The sequence below is a fragment of the Lepidochelys kempii genome, chromosome 7 (genome assembly GCF_965140285.1).
Source record: "Lepidochelys kempii isolate rLepKem1 chromosome 7, rLepKem1.hap1, whole genome shotgun sequence".
NCBI lineage: Eukaryota > Metazoa > Chordata > Testudines > Cheloniidae > Lepidochelys > Lepidochelys kempii.
The window spans coordinates 76,089,976-76,114,299 of record NC_136386.1 but is presented as its reverse complement, the minus strand read 5'-3'; the positions used below and the strand labels follow the sequence as shown (position 1 = coordinate 76,114,299).

The window sequence follows — 24,324 nt, the reverse complement described above, 5'->3', positions numbered from 1 at the left end:
ATTACTTATTCAGACACTATATGACATTAAAAGCATGGTAGAAGCATGTTATAATGGTTGCAAAGTGTTGTGCTAAATAATTAGAATTACGGTTGCCCGTTCAGCCAGGAATGCTGGAACAATTTTTGTAGTGGGGGTGCTGAGAGCCATTGAACCAAACTGTAAACCCTGTATATAATGAAACCACTTTAAGTCAGGGGGGGCTGCAACACCCACGGCACCCCTAGTTCCAGCACCTGTGTGTGCAGCTATCTGGCCAGGCCAACAATAAGCAGCAACATCTTCCCTGTGAAGACAAATTAAACAATATAGCCAGTTCTCCCACTCCACTGAGCCTGAGGAGCTACTAGTGTGCTGGAGAGGAGAATTTGACCAATGAAGTAGAAATTATTAAGCCAAAAGTTATTGGATAGAATTGCAAACAAGATACATTGGCCTTATTTGTCACAACTAGTGCTGGTCAGGAAATTTTTCAGTGAAATAGATTGTCATCAGAAAGTGCCAATTAGTCGAAACTGAAACTTTTCACAGAAATATCTTGGCTTTGATAAGTTTCCTTGGGAAGGTTTCTCTGTCCAGGATGGAATTTCTGGTCAAACAAAAGAGAGAGAGAGAGAGAGAGAGACCGACCCCAGAATAGGCAATTGTATAAGTAGGAGCATTGCCAGCAGATCGAGGGACGTGATCCTTTCCCTCTATTCGGCATTGGTGAGGCCTCATCTGGAGTACTGTGTCCAGTTTTGGGCCCCACATTACAAGAAGGTTGTGGAAAAATTGGAAAGAGTCCAGCAGAGGGCAACAAAAATGATTAGGAGACTGGAACACATGAATTATGAGGAGAGGCTGAGGGAACTGGGATTGTTTAGTCTGTGGAAAAGAAGAATGAGGGGGGATTTGATAGCTGCTTTCAACTACCTGAAAGGGGGTTCCAAAGAGGATGGATCTAGACTGTTCACAGCGGTAGCAGATGATAGAACAAGGAGTAATGGTCTCAAATTGCAGTGGGGTAGGTTTAGGTTGGATATTAGGAAAAACTTTTTTACTAGGAGGGTGGTGAAGCACTGGAATGGGTTACCGAGGGAGGTGGTGGAATCTCCTTCCTTAGAGGTTTTTAAGGTTAGGCTTGACAAAACCGTGGCTGGGATGAGTTAGTTGGGGATTAGGTCCTGCTTTGAGCAGGGGTTGGACTAGATGACCTCCTGAGGTCCCTTCCAACCCTGATATTCTAATAGCCCAGTGGCTATGGCACTCCCACATCCCAGGAGAATGCCCCAACAGCTCCAAGAGGAAAGACGGAGAGAGACCCACCCCAGCACAGCCAATAAGCCTGGTGGTTAGGGCAAACACCTGAGATGAGGGAGTGCCCTAGTCACTTCGCTATTGGCTATTCTGAGGTGGGGCTTGGTCTCTCTCTCATGCTCTCATTTGACCAGAAATTCCATCCTGGGCCATGAATCAGGTAGAGCAGGGACTTGAACCCGGGTCTTCTGTCTTCCACATCCCAGAAGGGTGCCATAAGCACTGGGGTATTGGCTATTTCCTTTCTCTCTGTGCAGCAGTTTTTTTGCAAGGTCTCAGTTTCATCCCAGTATGGACTGAGAACAATTTTGAAATCTTGAAATATTTTGCAGGACAGAAAAAACATTTTCTCCCCATTTGTACTCTCATCCCCTTAAATAATTCCCATGGAAAGAGGAACCAGTATGAACAAATTTATCAAAAGATATAAAAGCCATGCAGAGACTGTGCATGACCTGTGCTGACCCATAATTACACAATTTAGGAACATTTGGTATTGTGTTGCCTGTAACATAGAAACAATTGGACTATGTCTGATAAAATAATATTTATTTTGAAGGTGCCCAATTTTCTGCTTTCAAGGAGGGAGGCTGCTTGGAGCCACTATTTTCCCACTGCTAAACAAGCTCAGAGAGCTTCATTATCTATTGTGCAGATATTAATTAAAATACAGTATAACAGTTCCATCAAAATCTTAAGGGAAATGGCCTTTTTATCTCTGCAAGTCCTACCCTCCACCACGGGGAAATCCACAACGTAGTGCTCTAAATTAATAGGAGGTAGAGGTATGTCTTCTGAATTTTTGTAACATCATTGATTAAAATTTCATTTTTAATTAAAAGCAAAGGTGAAGGAACATTTTCAGATCTGCTGCTTAACTGGCATCTCCTTGCAGATCTGGGAGCAAATTAATGTTCAATTTCTCCTGCTGAAATATCCGAGAAATATATGCTATAAGGAATCCCTTGTAATGTATGTATGATACACAACTAATTCATGGTATGAACCTACATTAAATATAAAAATAATTGCAGACTCCATTTTTACATATAGATACAATTTTAGAGGGAAAATAATAAAATCAACTTTGCCTAGTTACACTATAATACATTAACTGTTAATATAGATGAAAATCTCTACCCATGTAGCTGAGAGAAAACTCTCTTTTGGCATTGAGAATTCTATTCTGGCTTTTGTAACTTGTTTGTACATATATTTTCAACAGGGCTTTGTAGATTGGTACAGGATTTCTCCATCATGAAGCAGCATCCTCATAAAAGCACTCCCCACAGGAAAAAAAAAGACCTACTTAAGGATGAAATTCTGGCCTATTTTGTGTAAGGTTGAGGAAGAGGGAACCGGGATTCTCACCCTTTCAATGGAGAGTCAGGGCAGGATATGGATAGTACAGTACCATGCAAGTCTTGTTGCCAATGAGCAAAAGGAGGGAGGTGAGGTTCATAGACAGATAGATTTAAGACCAGAAGGGACCATTATGATCATCTAGTCTGACCTCCTGCTTAACAGAGGCTGCAGAATTTCACCTAGTGTTCCCTACATCAAGCTGGATCTTGTGTTTGAGCTACAGAATATCTTTTAGAAACACATCCAGTCTTGATTTAAAGACTTCAAGTGATGGAGGATCCACCACGTCCTTGGTGCAAGTTGTTCCAATGGTTAATTAAGCTCACTGTTGAAAATGCTCCTTTTGCATTCCCTCTCTTATACACTAGGCACAATCCGCTCCTTAGGAGCCTATGCGCCCATTAATGCCTGGGGACATTGCTAGCATAATGTCATATACCTAACACCCCAAGGCAACAGACAGAGTGCAGCACTTACATTTTACTGTTTACCCAATCAGTTTCAACCTTCTGTTCATATGCATTGATCTGAATGGGTTAGTAATACATGATGGGTTAGTAATTTTCTGCTGAGTGGCATTTTACCCTGAGAATTAAGAGCAGAATTCTACAGGATATGGGTCACCAGGCTAGTAGCACTCAATATGCTGCATGATAGGGTCCTAAAATGTGTTACTTCTGCAGATGTGTCCTATTCTCCTCCTGAGCAAAGGACTGAGCCCTAAATTAGGGAATGAGTCTTGTTTTACATCTATCTTCATATTCTTCTGCAAAGAGTGCATTTCAGCGAAAACTGATCTATAAAAACAGAGACAATGCTTTTATTCTGAGAAATTTACTATCTTTCTTTTAACAAAACCTTATGGTTTATTTTTACACACACAGACACCTATCTATATTCCATTGTGGACCTCAGAGTACGGTGTTACACCAGTCGTTGTAACCTATGTATCCTTTGTTATGCTCTGATTTGGTACCATGTTCTACCAGTATATGCTGCATTGCTATACCATATATTATTCATTGTATCAACTGAAAAGTTTTCAAGCAGCACACTTTGCTTCTATGAACACATTTGTTCACATAGATTCTTATTTACCTCTATAGCTAACGAATTAGGGTGTATTGTGAGAGACCTTCAGTCCCATATTGATTTGATCTTGTCGTTATAGAGCCTGTACCAGCCCATAGAGACTGGCAGAGTGATGCAGACAACGGCCCAGAAGATCATCGCTCCTTAGGGACCAGTAGACTACTATATCATATTACTGATGGAGATAATCCCCTTCTGTCACCACGCTGCTCAATCTTTAGTCAAAGCCAGAGATTTAATTTAGACACAGAATCGGCCCCTTCCCCACCAAGTGCTCAGCCTTTCATGATGTAAGAAAATACATTTTTAACTTTATTTTTTATTATGTTTGTACAGTCTAGAACATTTGACTCTTCGTATTTCTCATATATGGTCATGTCATTTGCTCTAAACAGGGATGTTTCATAATATAATATAATTTGGCATGATTAATTTGAAATACCATAAATATGACCTAACATTTTCCAATATGAACGAAGTACAACATTAGCTGCAATCTCAGTTAATTATAGTTTAGTAATGACATTTTTAAAGGTTAGTTCATAATCAGTCTGAAAAGTGAATACAGGGTAAAAAAGGTTATTAAAGGTCTAATTCAGAAAAGTTCAACTGCAATGGAATTACTGCATGAGTCATTCATTGGAAATGGAAGGCAATGTCACAAAACATCTGAATAGTCCTTGTAAGTCCTTTTCGGAAATTCTTAGAATTAATTTCATTCTGGAACTCTGTTTTCTTTAAATCTTAAAAATAAAGTTTAGGCAAATAGAAATAATCAAGCCTATTTATTCACAAATCTAAAACGTCTCACATGAAATATCCTACAAAATGTTTAAGCCTATTGCCAGTAAGGATAAACTCTCCATTGCAATGCTAAATTCCTGTAGAATAGAAGGCACTATAATAATGAAATAGTTAGTGCTTTTTCCAAGTTCTTGGCAACTTATGGTGACTAACTCTTAAATGAACACGTCTATGTTTTAAAGTCCAAAATTAAAATGTACAAATATTTTAACTTGAAATAAAACAAACTTTAAAAAAATAACATTTTTGTTCATCAAACCCATTTTTTTGGTGCATGGAAATTAGTCTGAATCATTTTCAGTGGAGCTGATTGAAAACTTTCTGACACAATATTTTCCTGCCAGAAAATGCCATTTTCCCAAAATCTAAACATTTTGTGAGAACATGTTGATTTTGACAAAATTCTGTTTAAAATTTAAAAGAATAATTATAAGGATTTTTGTATTTTGAAAATTAATTTTGTTTTGAATTTCTTTCATTATATTATAAATTATAATGCAATATAAAATAAGAAAAAAGTCAAAATTGGAATGTAACATTTTAATTTTATTGAAATGAAATATTTCAATTTACTCAACTTTTTTTCTGAATTTTTGTTCTATGGGAAATTTTTTAAAAAAATGTTTGTTCTGATTTGGAACAAAAATAAATTTTGAAATATTAATATTTCCTGTGGATTGGAGTTGTGACAAGCTTTGATTTTCAGTACTACATTTTCACCAGTTGGTGCCAGTAATTAATTCTAATCTACAGAAATCATGATAGGCTGCCCTAGGGTCTGATTCGGGAATTAGTATCTTCCTGAAATTGGCCCTAAATGCACTTCATATAAAAGAAGTGCCATTTTCTGTTCCCCTTATTCACATCGCATCACACCTTACTCCACAAAGAATTTAATTGAAGTCAGTGGGACTACTCATGGAGTAGGTGCTATTATTAAGTGTGAACAAAGGTATCAAAATCTGGCCTGTTAGGGTGGGATTTTCAAAACGATTTTCAAAAGTTAGGCCAATGCTGAGACCTTTTCAGAATCCCACACTTAATGATCAAAGTAAGGTAGGAAAGGTGGGTGCTGCCCACGAAACACTATGCCACCTTCAAAGAAAAACAGATATTTCATATATTTACTTCATAAAGCCTAACCATTTCTCCTTGTGCCTACCTATAGGAGAAACATCTGGAGTTCTAACACAATTTACATGTGATTTAGACTAGAGATGGTTCTGTGTGACTATAGTTCTGATTTCATGGGAGGAGTTCAGAAGTGTTGTTTGCATTAACAGAGACTTTATTACTTCTACTTTTGCAGGCCAAGAAGTTCTTCCAGGTGTAACTGTGAGGACTGCAAAGAACCGCAGACAGTAATGCAACTTACCAAACATCTTCAAAGTCTGAAGAGAAAAATCAGGAAGTTTGAAGAAAAGTTTGAAGAAGAAAAAAAATATCGGGTAAGAAAATAATTGGAGAAAATAAGATGGGGTGAATGCTCCATGTATTACGGATATCGTCCTTAAAGGTGTAGGAAGAATTGCTTCTTGCAAAATAATAGGGGAAAAAACGATATCTGAGTGATTACAGGCTAAAATTGTGAAGCTCTGTTTTGAGTTACCTTCATTGGGGAGTATCCATCAATCAGGATGGGTGATGGTAACATTTAACTACTTTAAAATATCCTGAAAATCTGTAAGACAAAGGAAAGTTCTGATACTTATAAATAGCTTCTTACTTGCATTGTAGATAAAATTATTTGCTTGGCAACTGTGTTCTGCTATGTAGTTTTTCTCATTCATGCAGACTGAGTTATCTTTTGAAAAAATCAACAAAACAATAACATTCTTTAGAAGTCATTTGTCAAATAAAAAATGAAGGCTCTGGTGTGTGGCTAAGTGGTATCCCTGTCCTGAGATGTACAATATATGGTAGAGAGAGCCCCAAGTATTGACTCTGGCTAAAGCAAAAGCTAAGGAGTCATTCATCTCTAGGGTATAGGATATTGTGTGGTGTGAGTGGAGGTCTGTGAGGTTTCATCCTCTTGTGCAGTTTCCCCATACACAAGTTGTGGCATCGGTAGTATCCCATCATCTGTCAGAGAATTCCGCTGGTGTCTGAAAGGGAAAACAGTTTCCTTGGAGGCCATGGTGCTCCTTTGCTACTACTATGGTATATTACAGCTACTGCTATAGTGTGTAAAAATAATAAGCACCTTCCAACCTTACTTTGTTGGAATCAGACCTCCTTCTCTGTTTGACATTATATTGCTCTCTAATGATTGGTCAGTAAAGAGAATATAAGCCCTAATATTACTGACATCTTCTAGAGATTCTCCTTCAGCTCAAATGGTGGAAGATAGCACTCTTTAAAGCAGAAGAACTTTGCTGCATCTATGAGATTTTGGTGGCAGCCATGGAACATAAAAAACAGACATATTTATCCCTTTCCATATTGAGCTTCTTATAGCTAGGTAGAGATAGATGTTGTAAAATAAATTTAAATAATCAGAATATTATGCCACAGCCTTGACCCCACTTCCGGACCTTGGGATTCATCATCTTCATCACTGGTCATTATTCAGCAACCTTTTTCAGGGCTACACCTCTGTGTAGTTTACAGAGAGAGGCACAGGATCAACAGACTCCACTCCCTCAAACTGGAGATTTCCCTGGAATTTTGTCTAAAAAGGGGAAGTCAGGGAGCTGAGTGGGGTTTACTTCCCCATTTTGTATGTCATGGGGCTGGTATAAGTGATAGTCAATGAAAGGTAGTGGGCATGAACGACTTTCATTGTGGTCTATATCTATTCAGAGAATTATGATTTTTTAGGCCCTGTATTGCTGCAGTCATTTTAAAAGGTATTTGAAGATCCTTCTGCCAGTGTATAGCTAGATGGCCAACATTGGGATTTGAATAACACTTGTACTTACTAGTTGGTAAACCCAAATAAACACCGGGGCAACCCTGAAGTAATAAAAATGAAAAGATTTTCATCCATCCCTTTTTGTATAGATACTTGAATAGGGTTGGGGGAAACCATTGATCTGGGAAGCAGAAGCGAGTGTCAAGTGTAGTACTCTTAATATTACCACAGCTAAATTAATAATCCTCTTCTGACCTTCAGGAGAGTTGATGAAGAAAGCACAGGGCAATCACATAGATAATATTTCTGTCATATAAATCATCAGGATCAATCCTGAAGGGTATGGTGGTGATCACATCACTGACCTCATAGAGGCTTGAGTAAGTAAGCAGTCCTTCAGGATACAGAGGGGTGTCCATCTAGTGACCTCACAAAGACCTGGGATATGTAAGCAGTCCCACTGGGTACAGTGAATGAATTAATAGTACTAGATACAGAGAGGGGAGCAGTGAGTGTGTGACCTTAAGACTCGGTCAGGTGGAAGGAGAGTGGATGAATCACTAGTCTCACTGCCACATACAGCAAGGGAAGCAGTTAAGTCACTATATGACTTTTTTAAAAACAGGCATGTGGCAGATGAACTAGGCAGGCGGGAAGGCTCACAGCATCCCCCCCTCCTCTCCCCTGCTTAACCCCCTCCCAAAGCCGTTCTCTCCTACACAATATGTTTAAATTACTGTGGGTGTTCAGTCTTTTTAAAAAGTTTCTGTTTTGATTCTGTGCAACTACCACTGTACAGTAAATGCTGACAGGAATCAAAAGAGGGAGGAGATGAAGGCAGTGAAAGGCTGTAGTCAGGAGCAGTCTTTTGCTTTGACAGTGGAGAAAAGCTTGAACTACATACAGGAGGGAAGTGGAAAGGAAGCCAGTAGAGACTCAAGGAGAAGAAGACATGGCTGGAGTAGGAGAGGAAGATTATCTTGGTAGCAGTGTTTGCACAGATTTAAATCACATTTTACAGGTTTTTCAATTAAATTGGGTGAAAAATTTGAGCTGAAATGCATAAAATATTACTTTTCAAAGATTTTAGGCACCCTGGTCTTAAGGACTGCAGTAAGGGCTCCATCCGGAAAAGTGTTGAGCATTTGGACTGCCATCCTGCAAATCCTGCACATGCTAAACTTTAAGCATGTAAGTAATCTCACTGAAGTCAATGAGACTACTCTCACATACAGTTTAGCATGTGTGTAAGACCAGGGGCAAAATGCTCAGCACTTTACATTATCGAGCCCCAATCCAAGAAGATAATAAACATGACAGATTAATAGCATAATTGAGCCAAACATGTCAAATGGACAGTGTATGTAATATAATGCTTAGCAGTGATTTGGGATCATAAGTATTTCTGGCCATATGATGTGTGGAAGAATCACCATCTACATGGACCACGGTAACCTGATGTGGCTCATATATAGGCTGTCACTATAAGGCACCTTGTCACAGTTCCTCACACCTGGATAGACACCAAAGTGAATCCCATGCAGTCTCCTTCAGTTTGGAAGAGTGTGGCTGTGAATGGGGGAGATCTTCCGGGTTCCGCTAGGGAATACTTTTTTGACCTAAGGTATCCGGTCACAAACTGGTCTCAGGCTGTTGTGACCACCCTGCCCTTCTCATACTGTTAAATGGGAGAGAGTCCTGAATAGATCCTGATAAATAACAATGAGGTCCTGGGAGGGGATCCTTGAATAGAAATGTTGACAATGACCACCCTATTGGGGGAGGGGGTGTAGAAGGATTAGGTAGATGCCTATTCTTTTTTGTATAAGGGAAAGAAATATATCTCATCCTTCACTATGATTCACATGGAATCTATGTTCTGAAATATTTTGTATTTTAAAGAAGCTATTTCTTTATTGGATAAGTATATTGGGAGTATCGTCAGAATTCCTGCTCCATGGAGCAGAAGTTTGATTTTTACAAACATAGGCCTGAATCTGCAAAGACTCACGCACATGCTGAACCTTATGCACTGTGCATTGACTCTCTTTGCAGGATCAGTCCATAGAGAATACAGGAAAAGGAACAGTCCCATCATCAGTTCTTTTCTGTTCTCTTATGTGCAGCCTTCACATGGTGACAAAACTTCCAATCCTGAAGTCCTGAAATGGATGAATGACTTGGCTAAAGGTCGTAAACAGCTCAAAGGTACATAATAGCGTATAGTTCCATTTTATTGCACAGTGGGGAATTTCATAATACTGGAAACTTTGTAAAGCTGTGCTAATGCAGTAGGAGCATTTTAGTATTTGTTTTCTGCTCTTTGCCCCCTACTTCTATTTCACTAAGGCTCCCTAATGACAAAAAGAAAGATGAAATGGCATATGCAGCGCCAATCTCTCCCAGCCATGCTTGGGGAGAGTCAGTTCAACCCTATTCAATAGAGCTGAAAAAGAGAGAGCTTCTTTGTAACTATCAACATTCTTGCAAACAGAGATACAATTTTAAATATTAGCCTCAATGTTTGTCTGATTGTTGTTTCAGCATCATTAGCATACTGTACATAATTGCCAAGTTAATGGGTTTGTTATACTGATACATTTCACATTGCAGTGGTAAAGGGGGTTTGTTGAATTTAAATTACAGAACTCCATTTTAAAGCACATATTATTTGGGCATAAAAATAGCCTCTTGCCTGAAATGAGATTTAATACCAAAGGTCAGATTTTTCCCTTGACAGCCTGTACGTGGCTCCATTGACCATGCTCCCTGGTGAGCAACATATGCGTAACCAAGGGGAAAATGTAGCCACTATTGATTTAAAAAAAAATAAAATAAAACACAAGCTATTTTTAAGTAATAAAAGAATCATTTTTGTGTTAGATCCATTTTCACCATTAAGTGAATCATAGTATTACACTTCAGTACTGTAGGGTGGGATTTTGATAAGTGGTTAAAGGGTCTAGAAACTCAACTCCCATTGACAGTGAGTGAGAGGTGGGCACCAAACTCTCTCTGAACTCATTTGAAAATCCCTCTCTTAAATATCAAGTGATTAGTCTGCATTGTCGCAAGACGTTTTTAAAATAAACCTTTTTTTAACTAAAGAAAAGCAAAATAGCTGTAAAATGGCCAAACTACACGCGTAATCTCCTGTAAATTGCCACTTTGAATTGATTATCTTTCAAAATGATAAAACCCAATTCTCATACGTAAATTTTCATACACCTTAAAGACCCTGATCCGGCAAACAGTTGAACACATGCTTAACTTTACTACCATGAGAAGTGCCATTGATTTCAGTGGGAGTACTCGCAATAGTAAATTTAAATGCTTGTGTGAGTTTTTTTTTTTTGTATTGGGTTCTTTTACAAAGAAAGTAAGACTTATTGGTGCTATTTTAGAATCAGGAAAAGTAAGGCAGAAAGAGGTGAAATGACTTGCCCAAGGTCAACCAGTAGACCAGTGGCAGATTCAGGAATAGAGTCCAAGCTCCGAAGGCTCAGGCCAGTGCCCTGTCCACAGCTCTTCACTTCTTCCCACATCCTAGGAACTATGGGTGTCTTTAAGTCATGTTTAGACTCAATCCAAGGCTGGCCAGGGTCCAAACTGGTCCCCACTGTAACATCATGTTACAATAATATAATGGATGCCTTGTCTGATGCTGGACATCATTCTGGCAGTGGAGATCAGCCAGGCATAGTGGCTGCCTGGCCTACTTCCTTGTCCATGGTCACACCCACTATGTAAGGGGCTTGGAAGGGTGGTGATATGGGGTAGCGGCAGCTCTATGCCACCTGGCAACTTCTGCTGTTTATGCTGCACCTGATTCCCGCCTGTTTGAGTGAATGCTCTCAGATGAGGGGCAGGGGAATTAAAAACTCAAATTAAGGATTATTAATTTTCCAAATGATTGTGGTATGTTAACAAACTAACACAGGAGCTGGGGTGTTTTTCCTATAGTGTCAGAAGAAACCTTTTGACAAATATTTATTTAAAAACTCATTTGCCAAGTAACTTGCTTTTTTGAACAGAGCTTAAACTCAAAATGTCAGAAGAGCAAAATTGTACCCCTAAAGCACCCAAAAGAATTGTGCAGCAGGAGAGCACTGGAATATATAAGGAGACCAGGAAGCAAGAAGCAGCAAGTACTGAACAAAGTCCATCCGTCGAAGAAACCATGGATATCGTAATGAAGCGATTAAAGGAGAAAAGACAACAGCTTAACCTCCCTGAGACTATAAAGGTATGTGTTTTCCTTGCAGAATAATCGCATCTGGGGAAGACCTCAAATATTGTTTTTAGCTGTCAGTACCCTACTCGGTGTATTCTGAACTGCCATGTTGCACTGGTATCCTACAGGTCTTACACCACAGTAGCACAACCCCGACAGCATATTTTTGCACTCACAAAATCACTGACCCTAGTGCACTTTTTCTGGAGTGACGATTCTAGGAAGAGTTACAAAGACAAAGAAGGGCTAGATTTACAAAGAAACATAGTGTGGTGATGCTCACCATCGCCACGCCTAACTTTTAGATGCCTAGAATATCACTGACTGGGATTCACGAAGCCTGAGTTAGGTGCCTAGGCTTCCTACGCAATGAACGGAGAGAGAGAGGCACCTCAAAAGGGATTCACATAAACCAGCAGGCGAGGCTGCTCCCCACCTGAACTAGAGAATGGGAGATGCCAAGTGTGTGACACAAACCCCACCCCTCTCACAGAGATAGGCACCTAAATTGAGGCTGCAGGGAGATGCCTCCCTCGGCTTGGGATTCCCAGCTGCAAACCCTCTCTTGGTGTTAGGCACCTATGCTGTTTTTGCAAGAAGTTGGATGGAGGAGGACGATGGGCGGGGGGTACCATCTCCCTCATAACTCTTAGCCCCGTGGTTAGAGTTCAAGTCCCCAATCCACCTGAGGGGAGAAGGGATATGAACTGGGATCTGCCACCTCTCTGGTGAGTACTCTAACCACTGCACTATGGGGTATTCTGAAATAAGGCACCCTGAGGCTCTCCTGTTGAAGCAGTTGGAGCAGGGGGATTGGATCCTGGGTCTCCCACTCCCACTACTGCGCTAGTTATGCACTACTGCGCTTCTCCTCTTCTCTAGCATTGCTACCTCTGAAATACAAAAAATTGGGACATCCAGGATGATCCTGAGCCCATAAAACTGGACAGATGGCAGAGTGTGTTGAGCCTTTACTTGCCTGAAGTGGCAGTTAGGCAACTAAGTTCTTTGTGAATCTAGCCTGAAGTGTCCATTCTTTTCAGCAGGGTTTGCAGGTAGCACTGAGTGCACCGTGTTTGGAGGTGAATGTCAATATCTGTATTAGAAAGGAATTGTAATAGCTTCACTATTTCAGATTACAGGTACATGAAAAGCATGTTCTCCAATCTATCAAAGCTGGTGATAGAGCACAGGCAGCCATATCTCCAGTCCACACAGACTGTGTGATGACAAAGAATCACTAAGGGCTTGTTTAGAAGGTGTGGTAAAGCCCACTTCAGGGGTGTGATTTATAGAGCTCTAACATGCTGCGCTCTAGCTGTCCCATGTTGACCCTGTTGGTATGAACTAAGCACCTGTTAGTTCATGCTAGCAGGGTTTACTCGGGGCAGTTAGTGTGAAGCACAGTAGAGCGTGCTACAAATCGCTAATGTGCTTTGCTGTGCTCTGAAGACAAGCCTGAAGAGGTTCAAGTGTCTATTCTGTGTCACACCCTGAGGCACACGCAAAGCAGTGTCATTGAAAACCATGGGTTTTGGCGAGATACTGTGGTGTGCAGTTAGTATTTATAGGCTATGGGCTCTGTATCCTGTGGGACCCCTATGAGTTAGAGAAAAGGACCATTTTGTGCAACTTTTAAAAAAAATGTCTTCTCCATTTTAAAATGCACTCCAATTTGGACACTTGATGAATCTTACTCTGTTGTTAAAACCTAGAAGAAATGCCACACTTACCAGCCAGTGATAAAGTATATACAGCAAAGTAGATAGTGATGCCACCACTTGTCTGTCGGTGGCACATACAAGATATATACAGCTATATCATAATACCACATTTACCATCAGGTAAAGTATACACAAGAATAGTGGGCACCAGAACTGTACACAGTATTCCCGCTGCAATCGCAACAGTGCCGATACAGAGGTAAATTAACCTCTCTACTCCTACTTGAGATTTCCTTGTTTATGCATCCCAAGATTGTATTAGCTCTTTTGGCCAGTGTCCCACTGAGAGTTCACATTCAGCTGATTATCCACCATGACCCCCAAATCTTTTTCAGGGTCATTGCTTCTCAGGATAGAGAACCCTATTCTGTAAAAAAGGCCTACATTCTTTGTTCCTAGCTGTATACATTTACATTTAGCTGTATTTAAAAGGTATATTGTTTGTTTGCACCAGGTTTACCAAGCCATCCATATCGCTCTGAATCAGTGACCTGTCCTCTTCATTATTTACCCCCCCCTCCCCCAATTTTTGTGCCATCTGAAAATTTTATCAGTGACGATTTTGTTTTCTTCCAGGTCATTGATAAAAATGTTAAATAATGTAGAGCCAAGAACTGATCCCTGTGGGACTCCTCTAGAAACACACCTGTTCGATGACTATTCTCTGTTTATAGTTACTTTTTGAGACCTACCAGTTAGCCAGATTTTACCCCTTTTAATGTGTGTGATGTTAATTTTATATTATTCTAGCTTTTTAATCAAAATATAGTGTGGTATCAAGTCAAATGCCTTAGAGATCTCTAAGTATTTTACATCAACACTATTACCTTTATCAGTCAAACTTGTAATCTCATCAAAAAAAGATATCAAGGTAATTTGACAGGATCTATTCTCCTTAAAGCCATGTTGGTTCACATCAATTACATTACATTCCTTAAATTCTTTATTTATCAAGTCCTGGATCAGCCATTTCATTATCTTGCCTAGGATCGATGTCAGGTTGTCAGGATGATAATTACCAGGGTCATTCTGTTTACCCTTTTTAAAACTTGGCACATTAGCTTTCTTCCAATCCTCTGGAACTTTTCCAGTACTCCAAGACTTATTGAAAAACAACATTAATGGTTCAGCAAGTTTCTTAGCCAGCTCTTTAAAAACTCTTAGTATCTGGAAGTGCTTATTTAAAAATGTCCAACTTCAGTAGCTTCTATTTAACATCCTCCAGAAATACTAGTGGAATGGAAAAAGTGTTATCACCATATGATGAGACTATATCATCTGTTTTTCCTCCCAAATACAGAACAGAAGTATTTATTGAACACGTCTGACTTTTCTGCATTATTATTGATAATTTTACCATTTCCATTGAGTAATGGACCAATATCATTCTCAGGACTCATTTTGTTATATACAGATTCCTAATTATCCTTAACTCTGCTGGCTATAGATTTCTCCTTGTGACCCTTTGCTTTCCTTATCCATTTTCTACAGTTCCAAACTTCTGATTTATATTAATTCATATGAATTTCCCCTTTCTTCCATTTGTTATATATTATTTTTATAGATACCTTCACTTCCCCTCTAAACCCAAGTTGTTGTTCTGCTTGCATGTTATAAATGTGATCAAGTCATGAGTACTTGTACCTAAGCTACTATTACATTTTAATTTTGTGATCAGTTCCTCTTTAAAGATAAGGGGCCAAATTCTGCTCCCTATTACCTCTGTATAGCCCCTTTGATTTTAAAGGGGCTTTATGGGGGTAACTCAAAGTGGAATCTGGCTCAAGGAATTCTTTTTTAGATTGTCTTTTTTGCAAGTAGACTTCTTTATCCAGAGCTGTAAAATATTTGAGCAGAGCCAGATATATCAAAAAATAAGTGACTACTAGCTCATCAATTCCAGCGTGTCTACAATAAGCTGTTTTCTTGCTGTCTCCTGCACTTATTAAACCACTGAGCAGAAAACAAGTTACTCTTTTGTATTATTTGCAGGTCCCCATGACTAGGTCACATGGCCTCTAGTATGTGGCCCTGGGGGCTAAAATCAATAGTATAATTAAAGATGGGCTTGAACTAGAGAACTGGATTTTAAACTCTGAACTGGGAAAGTTTGAACCTGAATTCAAACATCCTGACTTGTGCTCCAGGGGGCACATCTCAGAGGACAGTGAGCTAATCATTTTGCTCCCGTTGCTCAACAGTTAGATCTGTACTACATGTGCTTTGAATACACTCCACCCCATCTTTTTCTCCTGACTGCAAATCTGCTCATTTTATATTTGTGAATCCATTTAGGGTATTTATCTGTCATTACGCAGTTTCTTGTTTTTCTTTCTCTTCTCTCTTATTGAGTGTAATACTCCAGGGTCTTTCTCAAGTCTCAGAGTGCTTTGCAGAATTATAAAACTATATTATTGGAATCACTTCATCTATCACCAGAATGCAGCCACTTCTGGGGTGCGAGTCTAACTAACACCACCAGCAACTGAGAAACAGGAAGTCAAGAAGACTATTTGCTTGTTATTTTAATTGGATGAAACATAGAATTGATCTAATGAGGTCTAAAGATTTAATGAGATCACGTTCTATGCTGCAAACCATAGTTATTTTAGACCAAACTGATTGAGGCCAAACATTAAGGGCAAATTTCTGATTCTCTTATTCATTCAGAATAGTATTTTACTCCACAAATGGCCCCACTGAAACCAAGTGAGTCCCACTGAAACCAATAGACTACTCCAGAAATAAGGTACTGCCCAACTTGAGCAAATGTATCAGAATCTGGCTCTTAATGTTTTAATCAATTTGATTTTAGTGATATTTTATTACTAATAATTATAAAATGGGAATAACTGAGCAACTTGGCTGACTACTAGGTTCAGGGCTAGTTTGCTTTATGACCAGAATGGTGAAGGAGAATAGTGGAAAATAGGATGGGCAAAACACTATAATCAAATAATGGCCCCACCCGGCGGCATTTTATAGGACTATTCTAAGTCAAACCTGCTCTGGAATATCTAGAGCTCTCTTAGTTTATTCCACTTCCCAATTTCTGTTGCTCTTAAGAAACTTTCCCTGACAAAAGCCTAAACTTTTCCCTCCTTAGACTTGGACCATTGTTCATTCTCTTCTGAGACTATAAATTAAATTTCTGTCTTCATGTATATGCTTAGTTAAAAGATTTTCAGAGATGGTGACAGTCTCTCATTCTTGCTCTCACCTTTACTTTTCTGGGTTATATAAATGTTACTATTTTAGAGCCTTTTCCTGCACAATTCTGAGTCTCCTCAACTTCCAGTGAAGTCAGCATCTCACAGGATCAGGACCTGAGGCCTGGACTACACTGTGGGGGGATTTAAACTAAGACACTCAACTTCAGCTACACTATTCGTGTAGCTGAAGTCGAAGTATCTTAGTTTGACTGACCTGGCCGTCCTCACGGTGGCGAGTCAACTGTAGCAGCTCCCCTGTCGACTCCTCTTACTCCTCCTGCCGAGGTGGACTACAGGCATTGATTCGGGGATTGATAGACGCAATATATCAATCCCCGATAGATCGATCACTACCCGCCGATCCGGGTAGTCTCTCTTCATTCTGTTTAAATTTCAGTCATTGCCTCCTACTTGTTGCCCAGCTTTGTACTGTCTCACATTTTGCTATGCAGAGGAGTGCCGGAGGCAACATAACGATGACAAAAATAGGGGCATCAGAACTTGAATTGTGCTGAGGTGATCTTCATGTAAAGTTTCAAATGCGTTGCCTCAGGATTACGGAGAGCAATCTTCTTCCCTAATTTCATATGTAAACTCCCTAAGTATATTGAACAATGTTAGCCATGTTTTTTATTTCATCAAATTCATACTGCAAACCTGTGTTCAGTTAGCAAGTTTGCTATCTCTCACCCAAGGCTTTTCTCAAACTGGCTACTTTCTAGTTATCTGTCCCCTGCTTATATCTGTGCTTTTTATTTATTCTTCTCCCTCACTGCACAACTATGCATTTGTTTTATCAGCATTGAATCTCATGCTGTTGCACGCAGCCTACTGTTCTAAGCCATTGCAGTTTGGACTTTTTCTTCTCATTTGCTCCCCCTCTGATTTTTAAAATTGTCAGCAAATACAATCATGGTTGAATTTAAACCTTCTTCTAGATTGCTAATGAAAGTAGTAAATAATATAGGTCCACATGGGTGATCTGTGCAGTATCCCTTTTGATATTGGTCCCCGCGTGTAGGACTCAATATTATTGATCACACTCTGTTTACTATTAATCATCCAGCTGTCACAGGCACACTCAGAGGAGGATAGACATAATAGTTATTGGAAGAATTAACTTGTGTTACGTGTTAAACTAGTGATGGGGCAGCTTGCACTTTCATTAGGTGCCTGAATGCCAAATAGTGGCTATTATAGAAAAAAAAATGAATAGGAATTTTTTTAAGTGATCAAATTGTGCAGAGTTTTAAGACCAAGGTTTTCTAAAGTGATAAATGATTTTTGGGTGCCTTAGTGTCTGGATGGCCAACTGAGATAACTTGGAATTGTCCGTAAATAAATCAAAATCTGCTCCCATTGAAATGAAGGACTAAACTCTCCTGGACATCAGCAGGACCAGGATGGCTCCCTTAGCGGTTGATGATACAGGTCTAAACGCCACGTTTCACTATGCTTTTAAAAAGCTTCACACTAAATACAACTCTGTGTTCAGCAAATACTTTACTGAGTGGGGAATCACCCTCTTCAGCAGAAATATAGCACATGTGCAGTCGTGGGGAGGAGAGGAAAGGTTCTCATCACACAGTTCCTCCTATGTAGTGGGTGAATTCTCCCCTCCCTGACATGGAAAATGTAGGAGGTTTGGCCCCAACTCCCACAGATCTTGGGGATCTGCCAGAAGCCATGGCAAACTGCACCAGCTCTGCATGCTGCTCCCTACTGTGGCCCCACTTAGTGGTACAGAACAGCACTTTGAGAGACTGTGGCTAGGCCCTGCTCAGGACTCCCCCTTGAACGCTCCATTGAGAGAGGTTTCATGGGCTGGAGGTGGGACAGGTGATTCATATTGAATTAACATTTCTGTGGATTCCCTACTTCTTCCTTGTTCTCCACATGCCACCCACAGATCCCTGGAGCCACAGAGGGTGCTTCCACATGGGTGGGGGGGACAATGTTGCTGAGGAGACTGACTATCCTGTTTTGTGCAGAGGCCCTCTGTGCAAAGCTCTTGTGGGAACGACCGCTCCAAAGTAATTTTCATAACCATTTATAGTGAGTGTCATTCACCATGAATTAGAATCCGGATAATTACTAAAGTCTACGGTCCAGATCCCCAACTGGCGTATATTAGGTATATCTCCACTGACTTCAGTGGATCTGTGTTAATTAACATTAGCTGAGGTTCTGGCCTTATATAATTGATTTACAAAATTACAGCAGAAAATGCAAAGAAAATTGTTTTTGTGTTGGATTGCACATTTTAGGCCCAATTATGCAGCCTGTACTCAGACAAAACTCTCTATGGGACTCAGATGGGATTTTCCCTGAGTAAGGAGTGCAGGACTGGACCTTCACTCTGCAGCATATAGACACAAATATTAATATTTGTAGATTAGCATTTGCAAATTGTATTTGAAAAAAATCAGCTTCCCTGCATTCTTGGGAATGACACTGGTATCAGTGATCTGCAGAGATGCCTTTGGCAGTATTGAACAGTCTCTCAAGTGAGTCTCTGTTTAGTAGAATTCCCAAGTTTTGAAAATGAATAGTGTTGGGTGTTCAATAGACCACAGAAACCGTGGCCATGTGTGAGAGAGTGAGAGCCCCAGATCCACTGCAATTGTTGGAAAAGTGTTGTACATTTTCGACAGGGCTGTCCCAACTATGCTACAAACTCATATTCAGCTTTGCTGAATCAGGGTCCTCAGAAAATTTTACTTATTGGTAAGGACATAATTGTCCCAATATACTTTTTGGAGGTTGCAAGGTACTTAATCTCATTTACAAACTGGATATCTTGAAAGAAAATGAGTTAAATCAAAGGTTCAGATTTTTATAAAGTTATATACTTAACAAAGAAACTTCTGATCATTAAATACATTTTCCGGGGTCTGCTCTTGCATTCTTTAACTTCTCATTGATGTCCATGGGGATTTTCCTAAATAAGACTTCACTTCCCTAATGCAAAGTGAGTATAATATATTATTTCTCGTCTAAATGCCTGATCCAAAGCTCATTGCAGTCAAAGTCCTGTTCATTGACTTCAGTGGGCTTTGGATCAGCCCCCAAGAAATTAATACATGCATTTGATTCACATAAACTTGGGGCCTTCTCCCACTGATTTCAGTGCAAAGTTCCCATTGACTTCAATGAGAGCAGGAACAGGATCTTTTATATCAGTGTTTGGGAAAAGTACATTTTAAAACATACATTCCTACATCCTTGAGATGAAATCTTGACTCATAACCTTATAAATAACTCTTTTAAATAGGATATGACAAAAAAGCAAATGGCTTTGGAAAAAATCAGTCTTCAGAAATGTCTGCTATATTTTGAGAGTATTCATGGACGACCTGTAAGTATGCCATGGAAAGATAGGTAAATTTCAAATTATATTACGTAGAATTTCTTTAACAAATACTTTTGAGATTACACCTTAAATATATTTAGATCACTCTTACACATTCAACATTACTGTAGTTGGTTCAAAGCAATCTTTAGATGTAAATGTTCATTGCTTGAAAATGCTAAACTGTGACCAAGTTTTTTTAGAAATAAAATAACAAAGCCAGTGTTTGGTGGCATTATATTGGTCTTCAATAGCAAAATATTGCAAACATAATGGTAACAATGCTCAGGACCCCGTTCTGATCTTCCACAATTTGCACCTTGACTTAGGTGGTGTGCGGTCTGACCTGTAATTTGGTATTGAAATTTATACATTATTAGAGCATTTTACAGCATAGGAGAAAAGTTTTACAAGTCAGACCACACTACAGAATGTGACAATGTTATGAGTTATCACCTACATTTTCCTTTATTTATTGAAGATGTTAAGCCTATCCCTATGCTGAGAAACCTGCTAAAATAGGCCAAGATACAGCAAAGCACTCAAATACGTGGTTAACTTTAAAGTTCCATGGAACATGAAGTCAGTGGAATTACTTGCGTGCTTAAAGTTAAGCACATGCCTAAGCACTTTATTTAACCAAAGCTCATGGTGCAGGAATCTTAAGAGGATGTGGGATTGATGTGTCTGATATAATTTATATTGATTAAATGTTCAGTTTCATGATTTGGCATTTCTGATGTAACTACTTGTGAGAATGGCAAATTTATGTGTGTTGGAGATAAATATGCCTAAAATGATGGGCAGTTGACATTTTGTGAAGATATATTATCGTATCTTTTCATTTTCTTTTCAGATGTCAGGTGTTACCATCTAAAGATACTTCCTAGATGTGCAGTGGTCATCATTAGGAAGTTGTTATTGACCTAGTTACCACAGAAAGGAATCTGAAATGTGGCACTCATTATCCTATTCTGAGACGAGCAGTAGTCTCAGAACTACATTGTCATAGTTACTGTGGTCTAGTTACTGTGGTTTAGTTACTGTGGTTTACTGCTGGGCAAAACTTGCCTTTTTAATAGTAGTCACCATATAATGATTTTTTAGGATAATTACTAAAATATATACCTTAAGATTGTGCTGATAAGAGTTTTGTTAGACAGTTTTTTCTATATTTAGCAATTGTATATTGCTTTTAAAATAATTATACTCAAGAGGCTAAAAACCTCATACTTCAGTGCACAATCCAACCACTAACTGTCTAGGATTGGAAGAAACTTCCTCTAAAAGGGGTTATTATATAATTGTCAGTTAGGGAGTTTCTTGTACCTCCTTGAAGCATCAGGTAACAGTTATTGACGGAGGCAGAGTACCAGACTAGATGGGCTGCTTATTTTAACTGGTACAGCAATTACATGTTCCTGCTTCTTACCTGGTGGTATATATATAAAAATATTGAAAATTATTGTGCCAGATTCTCAGCTGGAGTAAACTGGTGGTGTTCTCACGACTTTATTGGAAGCATGTTGTTCAGTGGAGAATCTGCCTGTTAGACAACTAATGAATATTGTTGGGAAAAATGGACTTGTATACCTTAGTAGGCAAATTTCATGCTCTAGCACTGATCATAAATGCTGCTGATACCATCAGTCCCTGAGCATGAAGAGCTGTCCTAATAAGGTGAGAATTTATCAATCACAGTGCTGCACTTCAGAGCCAGTAATTAGAAGTATATGTAACATTTTCTAGGGTGCCCTCTCATTATGTTTGATTTAAGAGTCAGCAGCTTCTACAAGTTGAGCTGTTTTTTTTTCAAATTCACCTAATTTAAGCAGTTCTTTGTTGCTGTAAGAAGGAAGGTCCCACAATTTCCCTTTTAACGTGGGAGCAAGATCAAGAACAGCCTACCACCAAAGTAAGTCTCGAAGAAGTAGCACTAAGAGATTTGTTGAAATATCAAATGGCTCTGTAAGGGTTCTGCTGTCTGTCAAAGACACAGCCCCACTGTTGGAGGAACCACAGAGCTACATGTTCCCAGTGGGGCCTCCACTTCAGGGTACTGTGGGAGTGCACTGATGCTACCCCTCTTTAGGAGGTGCAGTATATGCCCATGTTTGCCCCACCTTGTCTCCACTCTCTGTAGTTTGTGTATTGCCCGGTGAAAAGCATACCTGACTGCTGCACAGAAGCATAAGTAGAGGATATTTCTTGTCCTTTCCCTTCCTCCCTGTGTGTTTGTGGAGCAGATGACTCTAAGATTCCTGGAACATCGCTAGGTTTTCAAGTACATAGTCCAAAGCCCAGATAGGAAAAGCACCCAGGGAAACATGGGTTCTTTATGCAAGAAAGACAAAAAGTGAGAGTTAGTGTAGAAACCTGATAGATTTCAGTAGCTACAACCAGTGAGGAATGGACGTGCAAAGATGAAAGTGTCGCCTTCAGGAAGCAAGCAGTTTTTTCTTGGTATAGAAATTTATAGACAATCATAGAAAAATGTTATTTTGGTAAAAAATGTTGGAGCTTTTTGATGGAAAACCAAAATTTTCAGTAAAATTTTAAATTTGGTTTTCAAAAAATGATTTTTAAAGAAAATATTTTTCAAAACCCAACTTTTTTCAGTTTTTGTCAAAAGAAGAAAAATAGATTATGGGGAATTTTGAAAAAAGGGAAATTTAAAAAAATCCCATACAAAATAATTTGCATTTTTCAAATAGATCCAGTTATGAGTAATAACACCATAAAGACGAAAAATAAAACCACAGCTGAGTCATTACTGGTGAAACTGATGGTTGTGAAACTGGAGCATTTTGTGCTAAAGACACAGAAGGGCATCAAAGAAAGTGATTGTATTTATGTCCCCACTCATTACCAAGGACAAGGAAACCAAGTCCTTTTGTACAGAGTAAATGTTATGTTGGCTTACAGGAAGGGATATCACTAATGGTTGCATTAGGATTGTGGGATTTTGTATTAAAGAAAGCTGATGATGTCCATCCTGTACCCCAGATAGGGTTATTCAGTAGCCACAGACTGACCAAAATGTTCTGGTGCATGATCTGCAAATCCACACATCTGATAGAGTCTGCCTATCATGTGCCATATTTGTGCTGAGAACAATGGTGCTTTGAGACATGCATGCTAGAAGCAATTCTATAAAGTGGCCTTAGATCCAACTCTTTTCCAAACAGCTATGTCCCTTCTTAGCTGTTGCAATTGCCTAAGATATTCTCACTGTATATCCCTAGCATTGAACTCCTGGCAGTAAGTGGCAATGAATTCTCAGTGGTAGATCCTCAGCTCTAGAAAGTTTGACCTTTGTTGGTCTGCCAAACAACAGTTTGGCAACATTTAAAACTGTGTTTTCAGGTTAACAATCCCTTATTTGCAGTCATTTTTGTGACTTGCACCCCTATTTACATTTACTATAAGAGTAAAAAAAGTTTCAGTTATAACAATGATACACTTATATATAATTTGTGTGTTTTGAGAGGTTGACAGAGAATGCTTGACCTTGAAGGATAAGCGTATAGGGGAGCGAGTTTTTCTTTGCTGTAGATTGGAATAAATTTCTGATATCTTGCAACCCTCCCCCCGATTGCTTTAGGACATAATACAAACAGGTAACCTGTTGGAGTGGTTTGTTTTTGTCTTGGGTTGGGTTGGGTTTTTTAGGAGATGGAATGGAAGGGTGGTTAATTTCAGTGGCAAGCATGCAAAATGGTTTGGTTTTGTGGCTGATGTGTTTGGCCCTTGCTAATTATGGTTTTGTTCACACATCTACTTACTGTTGGATAGGCAGGAAAATATTGTCATATACAGTAATAAATAAAGCATCCTGGGCAACAGACTTCTTGAACGACAACCCTTTTTAGTAGGATAATAATGTACAGCAATGAGATGGAAAAGTCTTAAGCAAAGCTGGGCATTCTTTGCCTTTCGAAGAGACCTTAACAGTACCTATATTTACCACAGCACATTGTTCTGAAAGAGGTGAGACAGGAACTTGACTCTAACATCAGACGTGGTGCTCTTCAGTGGAAATAGATTGGACCTCTCTGGCCTTTTATCTGTGAAAGGAAGCCCCTCAAAATTATAAGCATGAATTGTGCTGGCCTCTTACCATCACATGGCCCAATTATCCTTCCATTTATACCAGTGTATATCAGGAATAACTGCACTAAAATCAATAGTGTTACACTAGTGAGAGGAGAATCAGGCCTTGACAGTTTAGCCTTGGGGCTAGAATATGATTTCAGTTGAACCAGTGTGAATTTGAAGTTATGCCATTCACTTTAATGGAGATATTCTGATTTACTCTGTAATGGCTGGCAGCAGAATGTGGTCTATGGTCCTTTCAGTTTTAAAATCTTGAAAGTATTCTTACATTT

General features: G+C 39.2%; 1 protein-coding gene across 6 annotated transcripts in view; it reads left to right on the top strand.

Moving 5' to 3' along the window:
• FAM13C (family with sequence similarity 13 member C) overlaps positions 1 to 24,324 on the top strand; it is a 199,984-nt gene that overhangs the window by 162,221 nt on the left and 13,439 nt on the right. For 3 of the 6 annotated variants that reach the window (XM_073353371.2, XM_073353370.2, XM_073353369.2), the window contains 5 exons: positions 3,836 to 4,046; positions 5,870 to 6,008; positions 9,541 to 9,622; positions 11,449 to 11,660; positions 19,859 to 19,942. In XM_073353371.2, the coding sequence (XP_073209472.1) occupies positions 3,836 to 4,046; positions 5,870 to 6,008; positions 9,541 to 9,622; positions 11,449 to 11,660; positions 19,859 to 19,942 (728 nt within the window). The remainder of the gene's footprint in view (positions 1 to 3,835; positions 4,047 to 5,869; positions 6,009 to 9,540; positions 9,623 to 11,448; positions 11,661 to 19,858; positions 19,943 to 24,324) is intronic. The other 3 variants (XM_078853799.1, XM_073353373.2, XM_073353372.2) reach the window with 1 other exon arrangement.